This window comes from Somniosus microcephalus, chromosome 4 (assembly GCF_052327205.1).
Source record: "Somniosus microcephalus isolate GS21.2 chromosome 4, FLI_Smic_1.0, whole genome shotgun sequence".
Classification (NCBI taxonomy): Eukaryota; Metazoa; Chordata; class Chondrichthyes; order Squaliformes; family Somniosidae; genus Somniosus; species Somniosus microcephalus.
In genome coordinates, this window is record NC_140990.1 from 104846060 (window position 1) to 104872791 (window position 26732).

Below are 26732 nucleotides of genomic sequence, written 5' to 3' on the forward strand. Positions count from 1 at the left end.
CAAGAGATTCGGTGGAGTTGGAGCCTTGTGTTGGGACGCAAGAGCCATAGCTCCCCAGGCCTGAATAAACCGTTTTTACTTCAATTATTGGGTCTGTCTTTCTTATAACAAGCCAGTGTTGTTGACTTTGTATATCACTTAGTCCACACTTTGGGGGCTTACATCAATTGGCGACGAGGATGGGATGTGCGTTCTGAACCAGACTCTCGGACAGCGTTAACCTAAGACGGGTGAGTATGTTTTAATTACCACCTGTAAAATTAGGGGTTAATCGCTGGCGAGACGTTGAGTCAGAATCGACGTATAAAAGAACTATAAAAAGAAAGACACCTTTAATTGAAGGCGGTTAAAAAGTAAACTGCAGTAGGTGTAGGGGCAGGTAGTTCCCTACCAACTTTTGGGACAGGTAGTTCCCTAAGGACCGTGAGGCGGGAAAACCTCAGTAGGGGCAGGTAGTTCCCTACCAACCTTTGGGACAGGTAGTTCCCTAAGGACCGTGAGGCGGGAAAACCTCAGTAGGGGCAGGTAGTTCCCTACCAACCTTTGGGACAGGTAGTTCCCTAAGGACCGTGAGGCGGGAAAACCTCAGTAGGGGCAGGTAGTTCCCTACCAACCTTTGGGGCAGGTAGTTCCCTAAGGACCATGAGGCGGTGATACCTCAGTTAGGGGCAGATAGTTCCCTAAAATCCGTGAGACGGCGAAATCTCAACAATTGAATGAATGGGTGCACCGTGGTGAGTGAATGAGATAAAACCCTACGGTCATAAAGAGGTTAGAACGGACAAGGGTGAGGTCTGTCCCCAGCACCTAGCCTGAGCCTGAATTAAGAGGACAGTAGTCCCACGTGATGGCCAGGATCAAGTAGGACGCCGGGAGCTACAGATCCCACAGTACCGAAACCTCAGAACTAAAGGGTTGGTGTGTGTCTAACAAAACGAAGTGACTAACAGAAAGCAAGAAATTAACTAAGGTGACGCTATAGGGGCGAACAACGTAGCGTACAAACCTAATTCACCAATACCGTGAATTAAGCATTAAACGTAGCAGTTAGTTATGACTAAGAGGGTGGAAGAAGAATCCTCAAAGGACCTGGATTCTATAACCCGACTCCTGGAAAATAAAAAGAAACCGTGCAGAGAGCCAAAGGCTTGGTGGGGAGGAGCTAAAGATAAAGAGGCAACAGATAATGTAAGGAATTGAAACAGAAGGGAGAGATAAAGAAGGAAAAGATCTAATTTGCAGGCGAACCAATTTGAAACCCCAGCAAAAAAAAACAAACAAACAGGGATTTGGAAACTAGGGAAAGCTGTTGAGTCACAGATTTAAAAAGGAAGGAAAAGATAAACTTAAAGCTTTACCAACATGGAAGTTATTAGCATCTGTACCAAGACAAGTAAAACACGAGATTTGCTGAGTGAAAGGAACCTTAGACATATGCTGAAATTACAGTTTGTATAAAAATGTGTGAGTGTGGATGTTTTCCTGATTAGGAATGTTTAAGAGGATTCAATATTCCTTTGTCTGAAAATCTGTCCGTTAAGAAAAAGAACTGTCTGCTGTGTGTTGTAGCTCCACCCACTTCTCTGTGTTAAAGTAAAAGCATTTAACCCCTTTGTCTTGTCGGGGATTTTGGAAGTTTAAGAATGTGCAAATAAGATTGTGCCCTCAGGATGAAAAAAACCTATTACAATTTAAGTTAAGCTGGAGTGTAAAAACTGAGAAGAGCAACAAAAAGTTTGTTTAATGAAAGATTAAGTTTCAGTCTAAGACCTAACCTTGAAGTTATGAGGTAAATTAACCTATTAAAACCAGACTTTCATTGTGGCCACAGTGAAATTCTGGTTGATGTAAATTGGTGTAGTCCGAATTGAATAAGATAACTCAACTCCGCAAGAATATCTGATAGTGGCAGGTCCCTCTACAATATTTAATTGACTATGGTACTGGAAGCCTTATAGAAGGCGGGACTAGAGTTAAACCTTAGAAAGGTATAGGTAGGGAAGGATGAAGTAGTCGACCTAGGATACATAGTGACACAAGGGTAGAGACAAATGCCCAAAAACAGATGGGAGGGGCATTAGGACTGGCTGCGTGCTTTGATTGCTCGCAAGCTTCTAGGGATGGCAGCAGGAAGGGACCGCGCCAGAGAGGGGAGGGGGATCCGAGGATGTTTGTTGACGTATTGGTAGGGGGCCGACAGTGAAAAAATGTTAATAGACACAGGAGCCACAATCTCATTGACAGACTTACCCTTGCCCCGAACGAAACTTTCAGTTAGTATAGCAGGAATCGGTGGACGAAGAATCAGGGCTTATAAGAGCGAAACAGTCTTACTAGAAATTGGATGTATAATAATACCTACACAGTTGTGGGTATGCGAGAACACCGAAGGAACAATCCTAGTGATAGATATACCGCGAGAAGTAGGAGCTTTAGTCGACCCTAAAGCGAATGAAGTGTACTGGCCCCCAGATTATAAGTCAAACAAACAGGCAGGCCCGGGAAACAAAGTAGAAATGGCCCAGCCTATACAGGATTTGATCAAAGGGGGGTAGCCAAAGGAAAATGTGTAAACCTATATAGATAGTCGGAATGCCTTTGGGGTGGTGTCTGATTACATGATAGCGGGAGTAGGCAGGGATATATGACACCAGGAGAAGACCCGTAAGAGACAAGAATATAACCAAGGAATTAGTAGGAACCTCTCTCCTACCCAAAGAGTGCATAATAATAAATTAAAGCACACAAGAGGATGGGCAGCTAAACGAGCAATTGAGAGAGGGAATCTGACCAATGAAGCCCAAATGTTCATGTTGAATCAAAGTATGAAACCACAACTGTCTTTCAGTCAGGGATGTTTTTTTGGGTTGCATGAAGTGATGCAATAATGTTTAGCTCCACCTTCAAAAGCCTGCGACAGCTGTTTGAGTTCACCAAGCAACAACTTCAGTATTACTGAACAGAATTTAAAGATATTGGACATTAATAAATGTAAATTTCTTAATGTTGAGTTAATATTTCCCCACAGTGATAGAAGGAAAATTAGGATTTGATAAATGGAAGTTATCTTATATACTAATTGCAGCACCGTCTCAAACGGCCGGGAGACTGCTTGGGAAGCTGTCCTGTTACCCAAAGATAAATCTGGACAGATAGTTAGAGACATGAGGCCAAAGACCAACAGATTATACGGGATCGAGAACAGGATACACGGGACGACCAGAAGGAGGTCTTAGCAATAGATAGCAAAGTGATAGCAGAAATAATACCAGCCAAACCAGGGCTAGCACCCAGATGGTCAGGACCTTATGAAGTATTAATGAATAATGACACCTGTGCTCATGTAGATGGGTCTGGAACGGGTAAAGGAAGGTGGAAACACTGGACTCAGTTAAAAATATATAAGAAAGACAATGAGTAAACCAGAGATGGTGCCCTTTTTGACAGAGTGAGGAGTATACTAGAAGATATAAAGAATGGGAAGGGGAGTTACTACATATATCAATGATAGGGCTGTGTATGATGATAATGGGCTGTGTATGATGATAATATTATATGCCATAGTTTACATCTTCAGGTATGTCTGGGGACAGAGCCACAGAACAAGAAATGAACCAGATGTACAGCATTTTGAACTGATAAAATGGATAAGAGCAGAATAATTCTAACTGGCTGGTGACGACCAGCCCCCTTTTTGCAATTACAGGAACATTGGACGTCCGGAATGAGATGGAGCGTCCTCGCCTTGATTCTAGGGATAAATATAAGTATTGCCATTATCGAGGGGGATTAGTAATAAGGAGAACACAGGATGAGGTGTATTTTAGTGTAGCACATAGAGTTACTAAGCTTGCCATTAATATGAGTACTTTTGAGATACAAAACAAACCTGGAACTCCCTGTGGGTAAAACAATTAGAGGATCCACAGGAAAAATCTATCTTACAAAGATGTAAGAAACGGGAGTATTGGAAACGACCGGAGCAGGGTATGCGGCCGAGTTAGCAACAGTCAATAGTTTGGACATAGAAGGAGTAAACGAAGGAGTAGAAGAATTATAAGCAAAAATAGAGAAGTTACTAAAACGAGCTACTGGAAATAGTCAGCAATTGACACTGGCAGGGAAACCAAACAATAATGCAATTGTCGGGGGTGGAAGAGATAGTAGCCCCCCATGCAGAAACAATCAATACAATTATTGATAGACTTAATAATGCTTCTCGCCAAAACAATAAGGAACTAATATGTGCCACGTAGGGCTCATGGCTATTGTCGAATGCTCAGCATAATATGAGGCAAATAAATAATGGACAGATCCCTGATTGGATTACTAATAAGGATCTGGAACCTTGGATTGACACAAATAAAAGCCTATGTAAGGAATGTAAAATGGGACAAGTCTGACCCCATGGACTAAGATGGCTTTGTACTGGCCATCCCACAATTCCCAGAAGGGGGACAACTCCGATACGACGTGATTAATATAGGAGAAGTACAAAGGGAAAGTGGGTTAAATATCATGATGTCCCTACCAAGGCGCTTTGGGAAAGGGATGAAGATAATAAACAGAAGAATAAAACCTAAAGGGGGGTGGTAGTGGACGGGTGCCACCACAAGGGAAGGACATGGGTGTGCACACACCCCCCCACCGAGGGAGACACATCCGAGTGCGGATTTGCGAAAATTACCAATTGCACCCTCGAGGTTCACCCAAGGGGATACACCGGACCTGGGTAGCATCAAGGAACAATGGGACCTGTTGTGTCACCACAATTGAACAGAAATATGAATATCAAGATATGGCTTATACCATTCCCCAACCAAACCGTTGTATTGGTCTAAAGATACCTATACAGATAGGAAAACCTGGTCATTTGATAATATGAGACTTACTAAAAAGGGTTGAAACTTATGTCATACCAGAGCCCAAGGCAATTCCTAAGTTAGAGGAAGCTTGGCAGAAGTTACGGCAGGAAACAAAGGAAATTTTAAAGTACTATCATAAAATAGAAGAAGGCTTAAAGAAACAACAAAAAGACATTAGTACAACATTAGAGGAAACTCACCCACTTCCTCATATTTTGATAATTGGGGACCAGGATGGTCGGGGACTGTGGGCGCCTCGGTGGTACAAGGCATAATGATATTCCTCTTGATTGTTATTCTGATATATTGTGTATTTTTATTTCTCCAGTGCCTTTGTGCCAGAATGAGTAAGGCCGAAATTGGTGCGGTGAAGGAAGTAGAGCCTGAGGAGGGGCAGGTAGCGATGTTAAGAATGGACAACTCCCCCGCCTCTCCAAGGCAAATGGTGTAAGACGCGATGGGAAGCCCTGAAATTATATGGGATTAATTGGGCATGGTAATTAATGACCGGGCCGGCCAACCGTAAGATGGAGGTGGCAGAAGGAGGGTGGCAGAAGGAGGGTGGTGAATGAGGATTGGTGTGTGATGACAGTCTCGAATTGGCACGTCACACACCCCACGTGGGAATGAGGGACAGGCTTGAGCAGAAAAGCCTCAACCATTAGTGTAGGGTCTAAGGGGCCCCGGGAATGGTTACACCGGACGGAGTGCATAAAGGAAAGCCCACCCTAAAGGAAAGACCACCGTAAAGGAAAGACCACCATACCACAGAGGGGGAAGTCGGCCTCCAAATTGATAAGATATATATACATGTATAACCTAAACTGGTAGAAGGCCAGGGAGTGCACGCTTTGGCAGACACCAGGAAGTGGAAATACATGTTGACCTGTTTGGAGCAATTGTCCAAAGGTCAAAAGGGGGGACTGAAGTAAGATATTAAAAATTGGATTTAATAAGGTAAAACAAACCAGGATTCATCTGTAACACCAATATACAAAATGGAGGGAATAGGTTAATTCGTGCTCCGAGTTGAACAATAGAAGTCTGTAAAAGTTGTATAAACCCAGATAAGGTTTAAACAGGACTACGGGTTAACTGCTGAGAGATTAAAACTGTCAAAACAACCCCTTAGAAAGAGGGAGAGATATATGGGTTCGGCCACGCGAGTCGACACCTTTGCACTTAAGGGTTTGTTAAGTGTGAAGCTCAATAGGGTTCTATTCTTTTAACTAACTAAAGTGTTTTTGCTCTGTAGAAATAATTTAAGAGAGAGAGACAGAAAGTCTGCGGATTGCCCACTTTGGAAAGATCTACTATCTTAGAGAAATACTTAAAAAGACCAAGCCATCTGACAACAGCAAATGGACGATCGTAAAGTAATAAAGTTGAGGCCCCTGGGTCATGAGAAAGTAACAGGACCAACTGATAACGAAATGTGAGATTTGTAAGCGACTGGAAGAATGGAATGTCACGGTTTTATAATTACAATTTAACTATAATTCTGTATATGCTAATAAGCTTATCCCCGCCTTTAGGGCAGGGCCTTAATTTTTGTATAACTGTGTGAACCTCAAGAGATTCGGTGGAGTTGGAGCCTTGTGTTGGGACGCAAGAGCCATAGCTCCCCAGGCCTGAATAAACCGTTTTTACTTCAATTATTGGGTCTGTCTTTCTTATAACAAGCCAGTGTTGTTGACTTTGTATATCACTTAGTCCACACTTTGGGGGCTTACATCAGCTGTAACCCATTCAGTTAAATGTGACTTCTTTATTTCAAACTGCCAGGCCAGGGAATCAAATTAAATGTATATGTGCACAGCTCAGGATTGGTGCAGGAATATACGAGGTGTTAATGTCTTCTCAAATGCAAGTATAATAATGTAGCACACTGTATGACAAATTGCTTGCTCTGTTGGGTTCGTCAGACTCTTGCAGGAGTCGGTGCCGACATTTCAGAGTAAGACTCCGCGGAAAATAAATCGTTTGAATTCTCCAGTTGCATTCGACTCAGTGATTACTGAACCAGACTGAGGGTAAAAGAATCCGTTCTATCATTTGGTGTCAGAAGTGGGATCTCAACGGACAGTCACTGAGAGTTCGCGAACTAAGAGTTGAATCGTCTCGGACGTGGAGAGAGGAAATGGGCCCCCGATGTAAGTAGTTTCTTGTACTACCTTGGTTTTCCTCTGATTCCGCCAGTCTGACGACGAGTCGGCCAATCGCTAACTCCTGTGTGGTGTCCCGCCGAGATCCAGGTCAGTCTGGCGAATACTGGAAGGGATAGGTGATTAGGTCAGTGATCGGATATCACTGAGGGTCAGTGATCGGATATCACTGAGGGTCAGTGATCGGATATCACTGAGGGTCAGTATACGTACTGAGGGAATAACTAGGAACTGTGTAAACTTAGAAATAAGCACTTGTGTCAGGTAAAGAGCGTCAACCTCGTATATCACTTGGCCCGCCTAGGCTCTGAACAAGTTTAAAATGCGACTGTGTAAAGTTCACAAGGGGAGTAAGATGGGCAACTGTTTAAATACCACGACTGAATCGGGTAGCGCCTTACAGACCCTTTGTGAACAACATCCTGACAAAGCAAAGCAACTTAGACAGTTGTCGGGAGGATTGAATAAGAAATTAGGAAGTGATCAATGGCCACTAGGAGGAACTAAGAATCTAGATGCCGCTAAAAAGGCTCAAGAACTAATTTGGAAAAGTAACAGGGGTACCACAGCCAAAGAACTAATTGCCCTATGGAGACAGTACTGTCAGGAACTGAAAGAAACTTCCCTGTTAGCAAGTTGGCAGGATAATGCCTTAAAATTAGGAATAGCACTTACAGGGGGAGGGGTAGTCAAATCAGTAGAGGTATTGAAAAAGGAATGCGCTCATGAGAAACGCTCAAAACAGAAGTCTGAAAAGACCACGAGCGAGCCTGGAAAGGCTGATAAGAGTGGATTACGTAATCCAATGGTTGGCCTTGCCTTGACAGAGGGAGATGGTGATGATGATTTGGACGAATGGAATCACAGGGCTCAGGTTGTTCCCCACGCTACCCCCCCCCGTACGTTAACATTTATCCCCCGGTGGCACCCGCACCAGCTGCACAAACCCCCGCGCCGACACCTCAAGTATCTGCCAGTGCAGTTTCCCCGCCGCCGTCAGTCACGGTTCAAGTAAATAATCCCCCGCCGGTCCAGATGGGAGACCAACAACCGGGTCCCCAGTATACAGACGCCGTTGCCTTTTACACCCGACTCAGGACTAAGAATAATCGGCCCCCGACGACACCCTCCCCACCCCAACCCAGTCCATCAAGGTCACGAAAACGGAGAAATCAAAGGCAGATGATTCAAAGTCAGAGACTAGAGAGTCAGAGCCAGAGTACCCTCAAGGCTTTAAGGTCCTTTTTAGAGTGCCGGGACCATAGTGACATTGACAGTGGAGATTCAGGAGACGACTTGTCATCCCTGGAATCAGAATCTGATACCGAGAGACCCGCCAGACATAAACCGACACCCCGGCAGTTGCCGGTGAGACAAATGCCTAACCCTGCCTTTAACGCAAATATTCCAGTGGCCGCCGATAACCCCCGGACCATAGGTATCTTCTACCCCTGGAAACCTAACGAGATAATGGCTATCTTAGCCGGGATGCCAGATAGGAAGAAATCCCCCACCTTGTTTGTAGAATTCCTCCGGACTGCTATACTCGTCTATAATGCTGAATCAAGAGACTTATGGGCGTTAGTACAGCAGATCTTGAATCCCGCCGAACATGCAAGGTTTTTGGTTAACCTAGGCTTTGAGGACCATGCCACATTAGAGGCTCAAAATGCACAGAGTGCTGCTCGTGAACGCGCCATACTCACTGCTTTAACCACCACCCTGCAGAAACCCATTGATATATCCAAGGTGTTGGATACTAAACCACGAAAGGGCGAGGGAGCAGAGGAATTCCTAGAGAGATTCTCTGAGGTATATCGAGTCAGTCAGGAGATGCTAATTACCGGAACGGAGCAAACTCGCCGCAATACTGTGCTATCCTGATAAATTGTCTACCAACCTCGGTGTCTGAAGCAATTAAGACTAACAATATGGACTGGTCAGAGAATAGTCCCAGCCAGATGGCCAGGGCAGTGAAATATTATTGGAAAGAGAGTAAGAGTCAGGAGAGTCAGCCCCAGGTCAAGGTCAAGACTGAGTAAGGAATAACTGTAAAACCATGGGCCCCTAAAAGACAATGTTACGTCTCTATCACCCCACAATGGTGGACTCTGGACTTAAAAGATGAACCCCCATCTCATGTAACCCTAGCTTATGATCGAAGTGGAAAAGATAAGGAATTGGAGAATTTTTACCAAGCTTATGAAGGGACTGAGTGGGATGTTGTTCTCCGAGCCATAGTTACGGGACCGGAGGGGAAAGCAGAATATGTTGAGGTTCCCTCGGAATTGTGGAAGCAACCCCTAACTGTAGCCCCACACATCACCCGGGAAGTGAACTCCCCCTACCGTGTGAAAGATCTGGGACCCATGGTAAAACAGGCAGTTGAACAAGCTAACCCAGATGACCGGCAGGAGCAGGCCCTTTCAGGCGGTCGAGCTATCCTGTTATACCAAGAGCCAAAGGTAGTCTTGACACAGTTGCACCACCACGTTGGGAATGAGGTACCGGAATACGTCAATCCGCAAGTGTGGGCAGAAGACCCCACACAGGTAGGATGCGTTAAAATAACTCCCATCCAAATCGCCCTACAGGAAAATGTTGTACTACCCTCCATACGACAGTATCCGCTGAAACAACAAGCGATACCCAGCATTGATAAACTGATCACGGGACTACTGACACAAGGAATCCTGATTAAATGTCAGTCCCCGTGCAACACGCCCATACTTGCAGTTCCAAAATCAGGAAAGCCAAACCAGTACAGATTAGTACAGGACTTACGATCTATCAATGCTATTGTACAACCGCTTCATGCACTAGTACCTAATCCAGCTCACATTCTGGCCCAGGTCCCTGCACAAGCGAAAATCTTTGCAGTAGTCGATCTCCAGCACGCCTTCTTCGCCTTGCCACTGGAACCGGCAAGCCAGTACCTCTTTGCTTTTACTTATAATGGACAACAATATATGTGGACCCGACTGCCGCAAGGTTTTGTAAACTCTCCAACATTATTCTCTAGGTGCCTACAAGGACAGTTGCAGACTTTGACCTTGAAACATGGTTCTGCTCTGGTCTAGTACGTGGACGATTTGCTAATAGCTAGCCCTGACGAACAAAGTAACCGGGAAGACACCGCCCAGTTGCTTAATCACCTATTCTCACTCGGGTACGTAGTCTCTCAATCAAAGGTACTAGTGGCCCAACAGAAAGTTAAATTCCTTGGCTTCATGCTCTCAGCAACCGAGCGGAGTCTAGAGAGAAGCAGGATTGAGCCAATCTGTCAGTTCCCCGTACCCCGTAGTGCAAAACAAGTGAGGCAATGGATGGGGATGGTAAACTACTGTAGACAATGGATACCCAACATCGCTCTAGAAACCAAACGACTAACACCATACACCAGTATGGAGGGCGAGTTTCAGCTAGACCCTGTCGCCATAAGAGTGTTTGAAAACCTAAAAGAGGCATTGTCACAAGCCCCAGCACTGGGGAGACCCCTGTATGACAGGCCCTTCCAGCTATACTGCACTATCCTCACTGATTGTTCGACTGCTGTCCTAACGCAAAAACATGGGGACAAGCATAGGCCGGTGGCTTACTACTCCTCGAAGTTAGATCCGGTAGCGCTAGGGCATCCTGTATGCACCCAGATTCTGACCGCCATCTATAATAGCCTACAATCGGCTGCCAACCTAACTTTGCAACAAGATATTACTGTATACAGTTCGCACTCGGTAACTGCACTATTAGGCCAATTACAAACTCAGCACCTCACTATGGCCCGACAAAATAAGTACGAGATATACCTGTTGAATAATCCTAAACTGCAATTTAAGCATTGTACTACTATCAACCCAGCATGTTTTCTCACAGAACCACCCCTCGAACAAACAGACCCAGGACATGATTGTCTATTTTTAATCAAGGAAGATACCTCCGTCAGGGAGGATCTATCTGATGCCCCAATGCAGAGTCCTGACACAACCATGTATGTAGATGGAAGTGCGTCTGTCAGTCCCCTTGGGAAAAGACTTTCTGGATATGCAATCGTAGATCAGGACAGTAATACTTTGGAGTCTGCCGCCTTTGAACTTCCGTATTCCGCCCAACAAGCAGAACTGTTCGCATTAATACGAGCATGTATCTTAGGGAAGGACTTAAAGGTTAACGTTTATACAGACTCGAGATATGCCTTCGGAGTGGTTCATGATTTCGGACAATTATGGAAAAACAGAGGGTTCCTAACCTCTGCAGGAACACAGATATCCCATCAGAAATTAGTATCTGATTTGCTACAAGCCCTCATGCTACCAAAACAGATCTCCGTGATAAAGTGCTCCGCACACACAGCAGGGCAAACCCCAGTAGATATAGGGAATAGATGCGCTGACCAGGGAGCTAGGGAAGCGTCCCAGGAACAACGAGTGGTTGTGCCTAGAATGATGAGCCAGACTAAAAGCTCAAATAAAAGCAAGTCTCCCTCGGAAAAGCCAATGCCAACCATCCAAGACGTCATTATGTTACAGGAGGACGCTCCTGACCGTGATAAGGGACTGTGGAAACAGCTCGGTTGTACATATGATTGTGTGTCTAAATTATGGGTCACCCCTGCCGAGCAAACTTGTATGTCAGATGAGCTAGCATTATGGGTTATTGAATGTATACACTTTGCAACTCATTGTGGTGCCAGAGCAACTAGTGACACGTTATTAGCTACATGGTGGCATCCTAGATTACAAGCTCTGGCTCAAGGTATTAGCAGTCGCTGCCTCATTTGTCAGCAGCATAACCCGGGAAAAGGCATACCTTGTGAAACGGGTAAGACGCCGTTACCCACGGGTCCCTTTGAGACCCTCCAGGTGGACTACATTGAATTAGAAAGGTGTCAGTGTTATAAATATGTACTGGTTATTGTTGATGTATTTAGTAAGTGGATTGAGGCCTACCCGACTACGGATAACAAAGCCTCCACTGTTGTAAAAGTTTTAATGAGAGAAATTATTCCAAGGTACGGAATTCCAAACCGATTAAGTTCAGACAACGGCCCTCACTTCGTGGGTCTGGTAAACAAGGAGTTCTGCACTCAAATGGGCATCCAACAGCAGCTACATTGTGCCTACAGGCCACAGGCCGCCGGACTGGTCGAGCGGGCTAATCAGACCTTGAAAAATAAACTTGCCAAATTACAGGCCGAGACGGGAACTACAAGGCTCAAACTACTCCCCGTGGCCTTGTTCCAAATACGCACTACCCCGGCTGGTGCAGCAAGATTAAGCCCTGCTGAAATCATATATGGCAGACCTCTCAAAACCCCGTGGAACCAGGAAGTCCCAAAGACTGTCCACTTTCACCACATGACGGCAGAAATGACTAACTATATTTTGTCGTTAGCCAGGGCATTGAAAAGTTTGCACTTCCGGGTACGCGCTGCTTACATCGACCTCCCTCCTATAGTCAGTCCGTCCCAGGTCGAGCCCGGAGCGTATGTATTAATCAAGAATTGGACGCGAAAAGGATTGGAACCTCGTTGGGAAGGACCCTATCAAGTCTTACTCACCACCCCAACTGCTGCCAAAGTAGAGGGAAAGAGTGCTTGGGTTCACCTCCACCACTGTAAAATTGTCAGTAATGCTATGCCTGAAACTTAAAGAATGCTAACCTCTCTTGCTTCCAAGAAATCTCTCCCTAAACAGACGTGCCGCGCCGACCAGCCATGCAGACGTCGCTGTGGATCCTCTCTATCAGTGTCCTGATCACCCTTGGAATAACTCAACAGCCCAGAAGGAGAACATGCCGGCGGAACCAACCCAAGCGGGTACACCACCTATGCCACGGAGACGTGCTTCGGTGCAATGATGATAACCCAGGCGGGTTCGGGAAATGGAACGTGATCAACTGGGACACCTACATTGGGCTTATTAGACAGCCCCACCGCTCGCTAATGCTAAGATACATACACAGAGGAACATTGCCATGCCATTGGACCAAGTGTAAATTTGATTACGTCTGTCGACGCCAGGTGACCAAGTCTGTTACTGCAGGACCATGCAACAGAACTACCGATACCAAAGGACAAAGCTGTTATCCGAAGTCCAACCAGGAAAGGAAAAGAAATGGACTGCCCCCTATGAGCAGCTTCGACTATTCGAGGGTAGAAGGTATCCTCACAAAGAGACATGAACGAGATCCCCAACACACTTTCCCTGAAGAAACCCCGACGGGCAACCTATTCCTCCAGACTCACGCAGCCCTATACTCACCAGAGTCAATTGTTTGTTATCCGCCCCTGATATCTGTTGAGGGGGTGTTTGCCCCAACCCCGGTTATTGTTCCCCCGGACTTTCTTTTAGATGCTCACCTTCTCCCTCCCACAACCAATATAACAATACCCTATACCTTAACCCCACCCGCCAATTGCCTGAAACTAAGCAGGAACCCTGGTGGCTATGAGAATTGTTGGAATGGGACGGGCTATGGTTGTAGGTCAGTATGGGTTAAGCAGAACTACACCTGCTTGGTGACACGCTGCCTCCACCATCAGTGTATGATAGGACCAGACACCGGTAGCTGCACATGTGAGCAATCCGCATGTGTGTCAATAACCGAAGGAGTACAAGTTTTATGTGGAGAAGGGGATGGGACAACTCTGAAGGTAGGGGGGGAAACCTTTATGCTAGTAAAAATAGCTAATACCCAGCCTACTGATACTCGTGAGATCCAAGGTTTTGACTATTTCCTTCCCCCGAGCCATCTAAGCACAAGGCAGAAACACATATCCGTGATATATACCAAACCAGGCTACTTTTTCTTGAGCCAAGGAAGAGCTACTAATTACATGGTAATAGATACCGCTCCCCGGACGGTAGCCATCGCTACCTTAACCCCTACCACAGTACCCTGCCCCTCCCAATGGACATCCCACCGAAAAATAGTAGTCAGGGCAGCCTCGAAAGAGTTTTGCTCCAAGTGGAAAGATCCTGAATCCCTAGGAGGACACGGAACCTCTATAGGATATGGATTTGCTGGCCTGTTCTCTATAGGCTATATTGGAGCCTATCTGGCCGCCAATAACCGGAACTACCTTATCTGTGGCCTCACCATCCTGGGTAATGCTACCATGAGGGCCCTCGACGCAGTTACTAAAGAATTGTCGGAACTCAGGTTATTCACTATGCAAAACAGATATGCCCTAGACTACCTGCTGGCCCGAGAAGGTGGTGTCTGTGCAATAGTAAAAGGTAAATGCCTTATGGGAGTCCGAGACCAGACAGAGAACATCACCCGATTTATCACTAAGATAAGGGAACAAATGGATAATATGAAGGAAGCAAGTAACTGGGGAGACTGGGGATTTGGAGGATGGTATGACTGGTTGATAAATATGGCTATGTACCTAGTAGTTGCAATCGCCTGTATTTTTATTGGACTAGCAATCATGAAATGTGTGCTAGGAAGAATGCAGCTAGCTTTGGAGAAAATAGGTAGCCCAAAGATGTTAATGGTAAGAACGACCAATGAATGTGAAATGAAGGAAGTAAAGTACGATGATAATAAAGAATTTGATCGACTGAATAAAATAGACGTAACCGAATAACGGTTGGTTATCATAGAATGATAAAAGGAGGGAATGAGAATACCAAGGTCAAGGAAATAGAAACAAGAAACTGTGAAGGCAGCAAGAAGTAAAATAAAAAGGCTAAACTGATCTTTGGCTGCTAATATGGCTGGCGCCCACAATGTCACACCTTGCTGATAGGACCAATGTAAGGCAGCGTGCAGAAGTTATACAGACAATAGCGATCAGAAAACGCATTACCATGATTGCAAACGCATTACCTTAATGTTTAGGTGATCGTGAACACATTACCAGGATGTTTACTTAGCTGTAACCCATTCAGTTAAATGTGACTTCTTTATTTCAAACTGCCAGGCCAGGGAATCAAATTAAATGTATACGTGCACAGCTCAGGATTGGTGCAGGAATATACGAGGTGTTAATGTCTTCTCAAATGCAAGTATAATAATGTAGCACACTGTATGACAAATTGCTTGCTCTGTTGTGTTCGTCAGACTCTTGCAGGAGTCGGTGCCGACATTTCAGAGTAAGACTCCGCGGAAAATAAATCGTTTGAATTCTCCAGTTGCATTCGACTCAGTGATTACTGAACCAGACTGAGGGTAAAAGAATCCGTTCTATCAGAATCACAAAAAGTTAGCATGCAGATACAGCAAGTAATTAGGAAGGCAAATGGAGTGTTAGCCTTTATTGCAAAGGGAATGGAGTATAAAAGTAGGGAAGTCCTGTTACAACTGTACAAGGCATTGGCGAGACCACACCTGGAGCACTGAGTACAGTTTTGGTCTCCTTATTTAAGGAAGGATATACTTACATTGGAGGCAGTTCAGAGAAGGTTCACGAGGTTGATTCCGGAGATGAAGGGGTTGTCTTATGAAGAAAGGTTGAGCAGGTTGGGCCTATACTCATTGGAGTTTAGAAGAATGAGAGGGGATCTTATTGAAACATATGAGATTCTGAAGGGGCTTGACAGGGTAGATGCAGAGAGGATGTTTCCCCCTGTGGGGGAATCTAGAAGTAGGGGGCATAATTTCAGAATAAGGGGGCACCCATTTAAATCGGAAATTTGGAGAAATTTCTTCTCTCAGAGGGTCGTGAATCTTTGAAATTCTCTTCCCCAGAGAGCTGTGGAGGCTGGGTCATTGAATATATTTAAGGTGGAGATAGACAGATTTTTGAAAGGTAAGGGAGTCAAGGATTATGGGGAGCGGGCACGGAAGTGGAGTTGAGACCAAGATCAGATCAGCCATGATCTTATTGAATGGCGGAGCAGGCTCGAGGGGCCAAATGACCTACTCCTGCTCCTATGTCTTATGTTCTTATGTTTGTAACTTCCTACTCCCATCTACATTATTTACTCTTCCTCCTTAGTGTCATCTTCAGACTTAGCGATACGACTCTCTATTCCTTCATCCAAGTCATTAATATATATGGTGAAAGTAGCTGGGGGTGCCCGGCGGTGCCGAGGGTTTTTTGAGGGTATGTTGTTGTTGGAAGAGAGAGAGAGTGCGACTGGGGGGAAGAGAGAGAGTGCGACTGGGGGGAAGAGAGAGAGAGCGACTGGGGGGAAGAGAGAGAGAGCGACTGGGGGGAAGAGAGCGAGCGACTGGGGGGAAGAGAGAGAGCGACTGGGGGGAAGAGAGAGAGCGACTGGGGGGAAGAGAGCGAGTGACTGGGGGGAAGAGAGCGAGCGACTGGGGGGAGAGAGAGAGAGGGGGGAGAGAGAGATGGGGGAGGGGGGAGAGAGGGGAGGGGGGAGAGAGAGAGGGGAGGGGGGCAGAGAGAGGGGGGCAGGGAGAGAGGGGGCAGAGAGAGAGGGGGGGCAGAGAGAGGGGGGAGAGAGGGGGGAGGGGGAGAGAGAGGGGGGAGGGGGGAGAGAGGGGGAGGGGGGAGAGAGAGGGGGAGGGGGAGAGAGATAGGGGGGAGGGGGGGAGTGAGAGAGGGGAGGGGGGAGAGAGAGAGAGGAGGGGAGAGAGAGAGGGGGGAGGGGGGAGAGAGAGAGGGGAGGACCAAAAACTCCCATTCCTACTGGGAGAGGAGAGAAGCTGTATAACACTGGCGGCGCACTATGTTACAGCTTGCCATGAACAGAGGGACAACCAGTAAACTAAGAAAAAAAAATATATATAAACAATGCGAATGTATATTTATACACTCAGGGATATACCTGTTTATACACTGTATGAATAGAACTGCGTTTATGTGCTAAACCATAAATGTATTTTGATGCTTTGGCAACATAAGATGTAACTTATCATGCCAATAAAGCGATTTGAATTGTGAATTGTGAATTGAGAGGGGGAGGGAGGGGGAGGGAGGGAGAGGGGGAGGGAGGGGGGGAGGGGGGAGAGAGGGGGAGGGGGGAGAGAGAGGGGGAGGGGGAGAGAGATAGGGGGGAGGGGGGGAGTGAGAGAGGGGAGGGGGAGAGAGAGAGAGGAGGGGAGAGAGAGAGGGGGGAGGGGGAGAGAGAGAGGGGAGGGGGTAGAGAGAGAGGGGAGGGGGGAGAGAGAGAGGGGGAGGGGGAGAGAGAGGGGGGAGGGGGGAGTGAGGGGGGGAGGGGGAGAGAGAGAGGGGGGAGGGAGAGAGAGAGGGGGGAGAGAGAGGGGGGGAGGGGGGGAGTGAGAGAGGGGGGAGGGGGAGAGAGAGGGGGGAGGGGGGGAGGGAGAGAGAGAGGGGGAGGGGGAGAGAGAGAGGGGGGAGGGGGGAGAGAGAGAGGGGGAGGGGGGAGAGTGAGAGGGAGGGGGAAGGGAGGGGGGGAGGGAGGGGGAGAGAGAGGGGAGGGAGGGGGAGGGAGGGAGAGAGAGAGGGGGAGGGAGGGGGAGAGAGAGGGGGAGGGAGGGGGAGAGAGGGGGAGGGGGAGGGAGGGGGGAAGGTAGAGGGGGAAGGGAGAGGGGGAGGGAGAGGGGGGCGGAGGGAGAGGGGGAGAGAGCGGGGGAGAGAGAGGGGGGGAGAGAAGGGGGGAGGGAGGGGGGAGAGAGAGGGGGAAAGAGAGGGGGAGAGAGAGGGGGAGGGAGGGAGAGGGGGAGGGAGGGGGAGGGAGAGGGGGAGGGAGGGGGAGAGGGAGGGGAGGGAGGGAGAGGGGGAGGGAGGGGGAGAGAGAGGGGGAGGGGGAGAGAGTGGGGGAGGGAGGGGGAGGAGGAGAGAGGGGGAGGGGGAGAGGGAGGGGGAGAGGGAGGGAGGGGGAGAGGGAGGGGGAGAGGGAGGGGGAGGGAGGGGGAGAGGGAGGGGGAGAGGGAGAGAGAGGGGGGAGAGGGAGGGGGAAGAAGGGGGAGGGAGGGGGAGTGGGAGAGAGGGGGAGGGGGAGGGAGGGGGGAAGGGAGAGGGGGAAGGGAGAGGGGGGAGGGAGGGGGGAGGGAGAGGGGGAGAGAGGGGTGGAGAGAGGGGTGGAGAGAGGGGGGGAGGGAGGGGGGAGAGAGGGGGAGAGAGGGGGGGAGAGAGGGGGGAGAGAGGGGGGGAGGGCGGGGGGAGAGAGGGGGGGACGGAGGGGGGAGGGAGAGGGGGAGAGAGGGGGGAGGGAGAGGGGGAGGGGGGAGGGAGAGGGGGAAGGGAGAGGGGGAGGGGGGGAGGGAGAGGGGAGGGAGGGGGAGAGAGAGAGGGAGGGAGGGAGGGGGGAGAGAGAGGGGGAGGGCGGGGGGAGAGAGGGGGGGACGGAGGGGGGAGGGAGAGGGGGAGGGGGGGGAGGGGGAGGGGGGAGGGAGAGGGGGAAGGGAGAGGGGGAGGGGGGAGGGAGAGGGGAGGGAGGGAGGGGGAGAGAGAGAGGGAGGGAGGGAGGGGGGAGAGAGAGGGGGAGGGAGGGAGGGGGAGAGAGAGTGGGGGGAGAGAGGAGAGAGAGGGAGGTCGCACGAAAGATGAGCTGCTGAGTTATAATGTTTTTTAGTGTTTAAAGTGGGGAAAAAAAGTTACATTTCAAGTTTTAAGAGGTATAAATTCTAGCTAAGTTAGTTCAGTTTAGGTTAGTTTAGTCTAGTTTAAGTTTAAGGTTAGTTTAACTTAGTTTAAGCACAGAAAGAAAAGAAGAAAAAGACCGCAAAAAAAAAGAGCGCCAAAAACGGGACCCGAAAAGAAAAACCAAAAAAACCAGAGGAAAGCAGAAAACAGAAAGAAAAGCCAAAGCAAAAAGACAGAAGAAGGAGAGGAATATACAGACCAGGGAAGAATCCGAACAGTGGCCGCACGGGGCCAGAACAGCAGCCGGAGCGCGGCGACTCAACGGAGGCCGCACGGGGCCAGAGCGGAGGTCGGAGCGCGGCGACTCAGCGGAGGCCGCACGGGGCCAGAGCAGCAGCCGGAGCGCAGCGACTCAACGGAGGCCGCACGGGGCCAGAGCAGCAGCCGGAGTGCGGCGACTCAACGGAGGCTGCATGGGGCCAGAGCAGCAGCCGGAGCGCGGCGACTCAACGGAGGCCGCACGGGGCCAGAGCAGCAGCCGGAGCGCGGCGACTCAACGAAGGCCGCGCAGGGCCAGAGCAGCAGCCGGAGCGTGGGGACTCAACGGAGGCCGCACGGGGCCAGAGCAGCAGCCGGAGCGCGGCGACTCAACGGAGGCCGCGCAGGGCCAGAGCAGCAGCCGGAGCGCGGCGACTCAACGGAGGCCGCACGGGGCCAGAGCGGAGGTCGGAGCGCGAGTTCTGAACGGCGGCCGGAACACAGGACCGTAAACCAGGGAAAGGCCAGAGGAGCCGGGCCGAGACAGAGGCCTGGAGACCTCTGAGGGAGAGGGGAGCAGCCCGAAGGCACCGTGAGGCAGCGGCTCCCAGACGCAGACAGTGAGTACGGGTCCTGGGGAGGGAGCCTGAAGCCAGGGAAAGGCCCGAGGAGCCTGGCCAAGACAGAGGCTCAGAGACCTCTGAGGGGGAGGGGAGCAGCCGGGAGACACCGGGAAACAGCAACTCCCAGACGCAGACCAGGACAGTGAGTACGGGGCCTGGGGAGGGCCTGGAGAGCGAGCGAGTCCGGGGCCTGGGAAAGTTCGCAAGCCGGGAGAGGGAAACACCAAACCCGGGGCCCCAGAAAAGCTTATTCTAAGGTCAACAATAATTTCTACCTCTACACTACTAAAAATGAGCGAATCAGAGGAGCCACAGCAGCTCCTGAGGCACACTGAGAGCAAACTCTTCCAGATTCCCCCCAACACCAAAAAAAATGCTAAAAAATCGCTCAAGCAACACCAGCTGAGAGCAAAACCAGAAACTCTTTTTGCTGACTGGTACAGCACTGGGAAAAAGTGTAATCTCATTTTTTACTCAGATCAGTCAGCGGCTTGGATCACAGCAATAAAATCACACTATACCAGGGTTAAGCAGGAAAGAACCGCTAATGGGTCCAAACTGAAAATTAAGAAACCAGGGGACCCGGACAGTGCAACCACGACTGTCAACATGTACAATAACGGAACAATATTGGTGCAAGGCAACCTCGACAACTTTGAAACGGCCTTCAAGACACTGAAAGAAATAACTGCGAGGGGAAGGAACAGCCCCAGAGTGTGTGATGAAATATGCCTTCATTAGACCTGCTTGTATTTCCATCAGACCTGCTTGTATTTTACCTGCTTGTATTGTGTGAACCACACCCTTTTGTTCCTATTGTGTGTATTGGCTACGCCCCTGTCTTTTGCCATATAAAGCTCTCAGGAGCTGTATGAGTCATTCACTACCTGACGAACCCGATGTGGAAGACCTGCTATGCTGCTATGTTCTTAGTGATTAAAAGCCTTCAGTTGAATCCTTGTCTTTGAGTCATTGATGGCATATCAATTTTAATCACTAAAACACCAAGATGGATCGACTCCTGAAACCAGAGCGCTTGGATCTGGACCCCCATGCCTCAGACGCAGCCACACAGTTCGGACACTGGTTCCAATGCTTCGAATTTTTCATTGCAAACTCATCCACTGCCATAGCCGCAGCCGAAACCGCTACCGGAGACATGAAACTGGGAATCCTGCGAAACTGGGTGAGCCATCGGGTCTCCCCTCTCATCCAAGATGCCACCAGCTACGAGGATGCCTGCACCATCCTGAAGGCCCACTACGCGCGGCCAATAAACGTGGTGTACGCCAGGCATCTTCTGACTACTCGCACGCAGCGGCATGGTGAGTCACTAGAGGACTTTATACTAAACCTAAAAGTACTGGGCAGAGACTGTAACTGTAAGGCCGTGTCTGCCATCGTGTACACGGAGGAGCTGATTCGAGACTCCCTTATTGCGGGCCTCAGTTCAAATTATATTCGGCAGAAACTGTTTGAAAAGGAGGGACTGGACTTAAAACAGGCTATAGATATAGCGCGATCGCTGGATATGGCCCAGAGGAACTCTGAATCCTGTTCCCCAGGCCACGCGGCCCACTCCGCCTCGTGCGCGCCGTGGGGGCCGCCATCTTGGAAGCCATCTTCACCTCCCAGGTCTCAGGCCAGCCCAGCACCATTGGAGCCCCAGCCTCAACCCAGGAGCCCCACTACTGCCGCGATGCATCGGGGCCCGAAATCCTACTTCTGCGGTCAGGACAAACACTCCAGGCATCTGTGCCCAGCGAAGGGCACCACCTGTTTTAAATGCGGGAAGAAAGGACATTTCAGCAAAGTCTGCAGAGGGAACCCCGCCTCCAACTCCACCACCGCCGCGTGCGCGCCATGGGAGCGGCCATCTTGGAAGCCATCTTGTCCACCCTCATGGAGTCCACCATCTTGCCCCGACTACACGGACCTCCAGGACCCACTGGTGGCCTCGATCACAGTGGATCAATCCAGGCCACATCCGTTGTCTAAATCGATGATGGACATAGAGGTAAACGGGAACAAGGTTAAATGCTTGATTGACTGCGGGAGCACCGAAAGCTTTATTCATCCTAGCCTGGTAAAACGACTTTCTCTAACGATAGTCCCCACACAGGGCAAAATCGCCATGGCCGATAAGACTCATACCTCAAAAATTACAGGTTTCTGCGCGGTTATGTTGTCGGTAAAAGGCAATGATTACAGAGATTTTAAACTATTGATAATGCCAGATCTCTGTGTGAGCGTGATCTTGGGTCTGGACTTCCAGTGCCACCACCAAAGTATCACACTTACCTACGGTGGGTCCCAGCCGCCCCTCACAGTGTGCGGTCTGGCTACCCTGAAGGTCAAGCCGCCCTCTCTGTTCGCCAACCTCGCACCCAACTGTCGACCCATAGCGACCAAGAGTAGGTGGTACAGCTGGGAGGATAGACGGTTCATTGCGTCGGAAGTAGAAAGACTCAAGCGGGAGGGTATCATCGAATGCAGTACCAGCCCGTGGCGCGCCCAGGTAGTAGTAGTTAAGGGTAGCGAAAAGAAGCGGATGGTGATAGATTATAGCCAGACGGTTAATCTATACACCCAGCTAGACGCCTACCCTCTGCCCCGCATAGCGGATATGGTTAACCAAATCGCGCAATACCGGGTGTTTTCCACCATCGACCTAAAATCGGCATACCACCAGCTCCCCATTAGGCCGGAGGACCGTCCATACACCGCCTTCGAGGCGAACGGACGTCTCTACCACTTCCTTAGAGTCCCCTTTGGGGTAACGAACGGGGTCTCGGTCTTCCAGCGGGAGATGGACCACATGGTCGATGAGAACCAGTTAACAGCCACCTACCCATACCTAGACAACGTCACCATCTGCGGCCACGACCAGCAAGACCACGACTCGAACCTCGCGAGATTTCTGAAAACCGCCCTCAGACTCAATCTCACCTACAACGAGGATAAGTGTGTCTTTAGCACCATGTGCCTCTGTATCCTGGGCTGCGTGGTGGAAAACGGGGAAATCGGTCCGGACCCCGCCCGATTGCGCCCCCTACGGGAGCTACCCCTACCAAACACTCCCAAGGCCCTGAAAAGGTGCCTGGGGTTCTTCTCCTATTACGCCCAATGGGTCCCCAATTATTCCGACAAGGCCCGTCCCCTCCTGAAATCAACGTCCTTCCCGCTCACAGCCGAGGCCCACGCCGCCTTCAACAGCATTAAGAAGGCCGCGCTGCAGGCAGTGGACGAAAACATCCCTTTCCAGGTTGAAAGCGATGCGTCCGACTTCGCTTTAGCAGCCACCCTCAACCAGGATGGGCGGCCCGTAGCCTTTTTCTCAAGAACCCTCCAAGGGCCCGAGATCAGGCACTCCTCGGTAGAGAAGGAGGCCCAGGCCATAGTGGAGGCAGTGCGGCACTGGAGGCACTACCTAGCCGGCAAACGCTTCACCCTGCTTACCGACCAGCGGTCGGTAGCCTTCATGTTTAACAACAAAGAGGGGGAAGATCAAGAACGGCAAAATTCTCAGGTGGCGGATCGAACTATCCACGTTTGAGTACGACATAATATATAGGCCGGGGGCCCTCAACGAATCCCCCGACGCCCTATCACGAGGGATGTGTGCCAGCATCCAGGGGGACAGGCTACAGGGCCTCCACAATGGCCTCTGCCACCCGGGGGTCACCCGGCTATTCCACTTTATAAAATCCCGTAACCTGCCCTATTCCATCGAGGAGGTCCGGTCTATGACCAGGGACTGCCACACCTGTGCGGAATGCAAGCCCCGTTTTTTCAGACCTGACCGAGCCCACCTGATCAAAGCTACACGGCCATTCGAGCGCCTGAGCTTAGATTTCAAGGGACCACTCCCCTCCACCGACTGCAATGTGTACTTTCTCAACATTGTGGACGAGTACTCCCGCTTCCCATTCGCCTACCCCTGCCCAGATATGACCAGTGCCACGGTCATCAAGTGCCTCGGCAACCTGTTTTGCACGTTCGGCATGCCTAACTACATCCACACTGACAGGGGGGCGTCGTTCATGAGCGATGAACTGCGCCAATACCTGCTGTCGAAGGGGATAGCCACGAGTCGGACCACTAGTTATAACCCCCGGGGTAATGGGCAAGTGGAGAGGGAGAACGCGACAGTGTGGAAGGCGGTCACCTTAGCACTAAGGTCTAAAGGCCTCCCCACCTCCCGCTGGCAGGAGGTCCTCCCAGACGTACTCCACTCGATAAGGTCGCTACTGTGTACTGCTACTAACGCCACTCCTCACGAGAAGATGTTTGTTTTTCCCCGCAAATCAACCTCAGGGGTATCCCTACCCTCGTGGCTCTCCACCCCAGGGACAGTCCTGTTACGGAAGCATGTGAGGGGCCACAAAACGGATCCCCTCGTGGAGGCAGTACACCTACTCCACGTAAACCCACAGTACGCGTACGTCAAGCACGCCGACGGGCGTGGAGACACCGTGTCCATAAAGGACCTCGCCTCGGCAGGAAGCGACGACGACGACCCATCACCACCACCCCCAGAAGAACCTCCACCATCCCCAGAGGTATCCTCACCACCCCCAGAAGTACCTGCAACACCCCCAGCACATGGGTATGCCCAGGAGGGCACCACGGACTCCCGGTCGGAACCCGAGGTACTGTTGCGACGTTCAGGAAGGACTATCACACCCCCGGACAGACTAAATCTGTAGAAGGGGTGAATGTGATGAAATATGCCTTCATCAGACCTGCTTGTATTTCCATCAGACCTGCTTGTATTTTACCTGCTTGTATTGTGTGAACCACACCCTTTTGTTCCTATTGTGTGTATTGGCTACGCCCCTGTCTTTTGCCATATAAAGGTCTCAGGAGCTGTATGAGTCATTCACTACCTGACGAACCCGATGTGGAAGACCTGCTATGCTGCTATGTTCTTAGTGATTAAAAGCCTTCAGTTGAATCCTTGTCTTTGAGTCATTGATGGCATATCAGAGTGGCTAACAGGGAAAAAGCGACTCGCACTCCCCCCACCATTGACAACTCACCAGGAGTAAATCAGCCTGGTCAGGAGGTGAACGAGCCACACAGTTCTAACCAGACACTCACCCCGGGGCCCCACAGCCACATGGTACAGTTGACTAACCCCAGCGTAATTACCAGGGAGGAAGCCACACATACCCCCCCTACCACTTCCAGCTCACCAAGAGAAGAGCAGCCTAGCCAGGAAGTGAGTGAGCCCTCCAGCGCCGACCGGACACACACCCTGGGATCACACAGCCAGATACAACTAAAGGATAAATTTAACCAGTTGGAAACAGAGCTGGTTAAACTTAGAGAGGAGATCCTTAAACTGAAACATGAACAAAAGCAAGAGAGGGAGAGATACAGGAGAGAGCTGAATCAACTTGGGAATCAGGTGAAAGAGCTGCAGAAAAACAAAGAGAGCCATAGGGGAGAGATAGCACCATTAGACCAGCAGCCAGAGGCTAGAGATAAGACAATACAGAGCCCGACTGAACAGCTGCACTCCCACACTGAACAACAGCAGCAGACACACAATACAGGGGGTGCCACACAGACCGACCAGCATACTGAAGCTCAGTCTTCCCCCACCACTGTGGAACCACAAGCGAGCCGCTCACAAGAGGAGCGCACACACCAGACACGACCACCCCAGTCCAACACACAACCAGGCGAAAGCCACCAGACAGTAAACACCAACAAGGCTGACATCGTAATACTCATAGACTCAAATGGGAAATTTCTATGGGAGAAAAAGCTCTTCCCTAGACATATAGTAAAAAAGATCCGGTGCCCAACCAACAGACAGAGCCTGGAATGGCTGACCAAAACCCGATTAGGCTCCCCCCAACACATAATAATACACACTGGCACAAATGACCTAAAGGCCCAGCAGAAAGGGGTAGCAACATCGCTCAGAGCAGTGATTGAGAAGGCAAGCAATACATTCCCAAACACTAGAATCACTGTTTCCACAATATTGCCGAGAACAGACTTTAACAACAAAACAATTCGTGAGATAAATGCCAGCATAGCAAGAGACTGTGAATTAAAACACAACGTGCACCTGGCCCAACACCCCACCCTCGATGTGGAATGTCTTCACGATCACGTCCATATCCACAGGAAACGAATATCGATCTTTGCTAAAGCCCTGAAGGACGTCGCTTTTAACCGGGTCCATACCCAGACTCCAGGAGGACCCCCCCCCCGACCACCAGAGATCAGCGGGGTACATACCAGGACTACTACAGAGACCACCACCACACCAACCGGGACCAGAGAGGATCCCCATGCACAACAACATCAGACCTGCACCACTCCTGTCGTACAGGGGAACAGGACCGCCCCCAGCCAGACAGAGGGAGAGATGCACTGGGCGTATGCAATACCTCAGGCAGAGACAATCCATTAAGAGACACTAGGCAGACGTGCAGCAGCATCTACTTCGCCTTATGGATCAGAAAATGAAAAAAAAAATTAAGGACTACTTACTAGAAAGAGTTGTAACCAAGTAGTATTAGCATTTATAGACAATTGAGATGATCTTTTTCCCCCCATTTAGACACGACAAACACATATCATTCTTTAACCTATCATAGTAAAAGACCAAACTTAACATGAAATCCTTATATATTTTGACCTGGAATATCCAAGGTCTACGCTCGTCGGTGCTTGACATGAGAGTAGGACCCCAGAGTTCAAAGATGAAACTAAGATCTGGATATTATCATTTTACAGGAAACTTGGTATAGAGGAGAAGGACACACTGGCCGTCCCCAAGGGTACACAGAGCTGGTGGTCCCCTCCAATAAATTGCCAGGAGTAACCCAAGCAGAGACTCTGGAGGCATACTGATTTGGTTTAAAACAGAGCTTAAGAATTGCATCAAATTTATAAAAAAGGGCGAAAACCACATGTGGCTCAAAATTGAGAGGGGGATTATCTCTAACACTCAAGATGTTTTCATTTGCGCACTCTATATCCCCCCCAATGGAATCCCCGTACTTTAAAGAGGACACCTTCTCCAACATTGAGAGGGAGATTATCCAATTCCAGGCCATGGGGAACGTGTTGATCTGTGGTGACCTCAATTCAAGAACTGGCGAAGAACCAGACTTCACCAATAATCAGGGAAACAATTACATATTCGGAATAGCCACTTCGATATCCCTTCCCATCCATACAGGCATAACTGCGACAAACAGACAAATACTAACGGAAAACAGCTCCTGCAGCTTTGTCGAAGCCTGGGTCTGTACATTGTCCATGGTAGGTTCATGGGAGACCTCCTAGGAAGATCGACCTATTGCTCACCTCTTGGCTGTAGCACCGTAGA

At 49.5% G+C, this 26732-nt stretch overlaps 1 protein-coding gene across 1 annotated transcript; it reads left to right on the plus strand.

Annotated features, from left to right (window-relative positions):
• Positions 1 to 12452: 12452 nt before the first annotated feature.
• LOC147119658 (uncharacterized) lies at positions 12453 to 15208 on the plus strand. The gene has a single exon (XM_085985183.1). The coding sequence runs from the start codon at positions 12744 to 12746 to the stop codon at positions 14622 to 14624; it is 1881 nt and encodes a 626-aa protein (XP_085841309.1). The 5' UTR covers positions 12453 to 12743; the 3' UTR covers positions 14625 to 15208.
• Positions 15209 to 26732: the final 11524 nt, after the last annotated feature.

Bases quoted from the DNA above. Each gene is read 5' to 3' on its own strand.
- LOC147119658 (XM_085985183.1), top strand. From the start codon at position 12,744: ATGCAGACGTCGCTGTGGATCCTCTCTATCAGTGTCCTGATCACCCTT.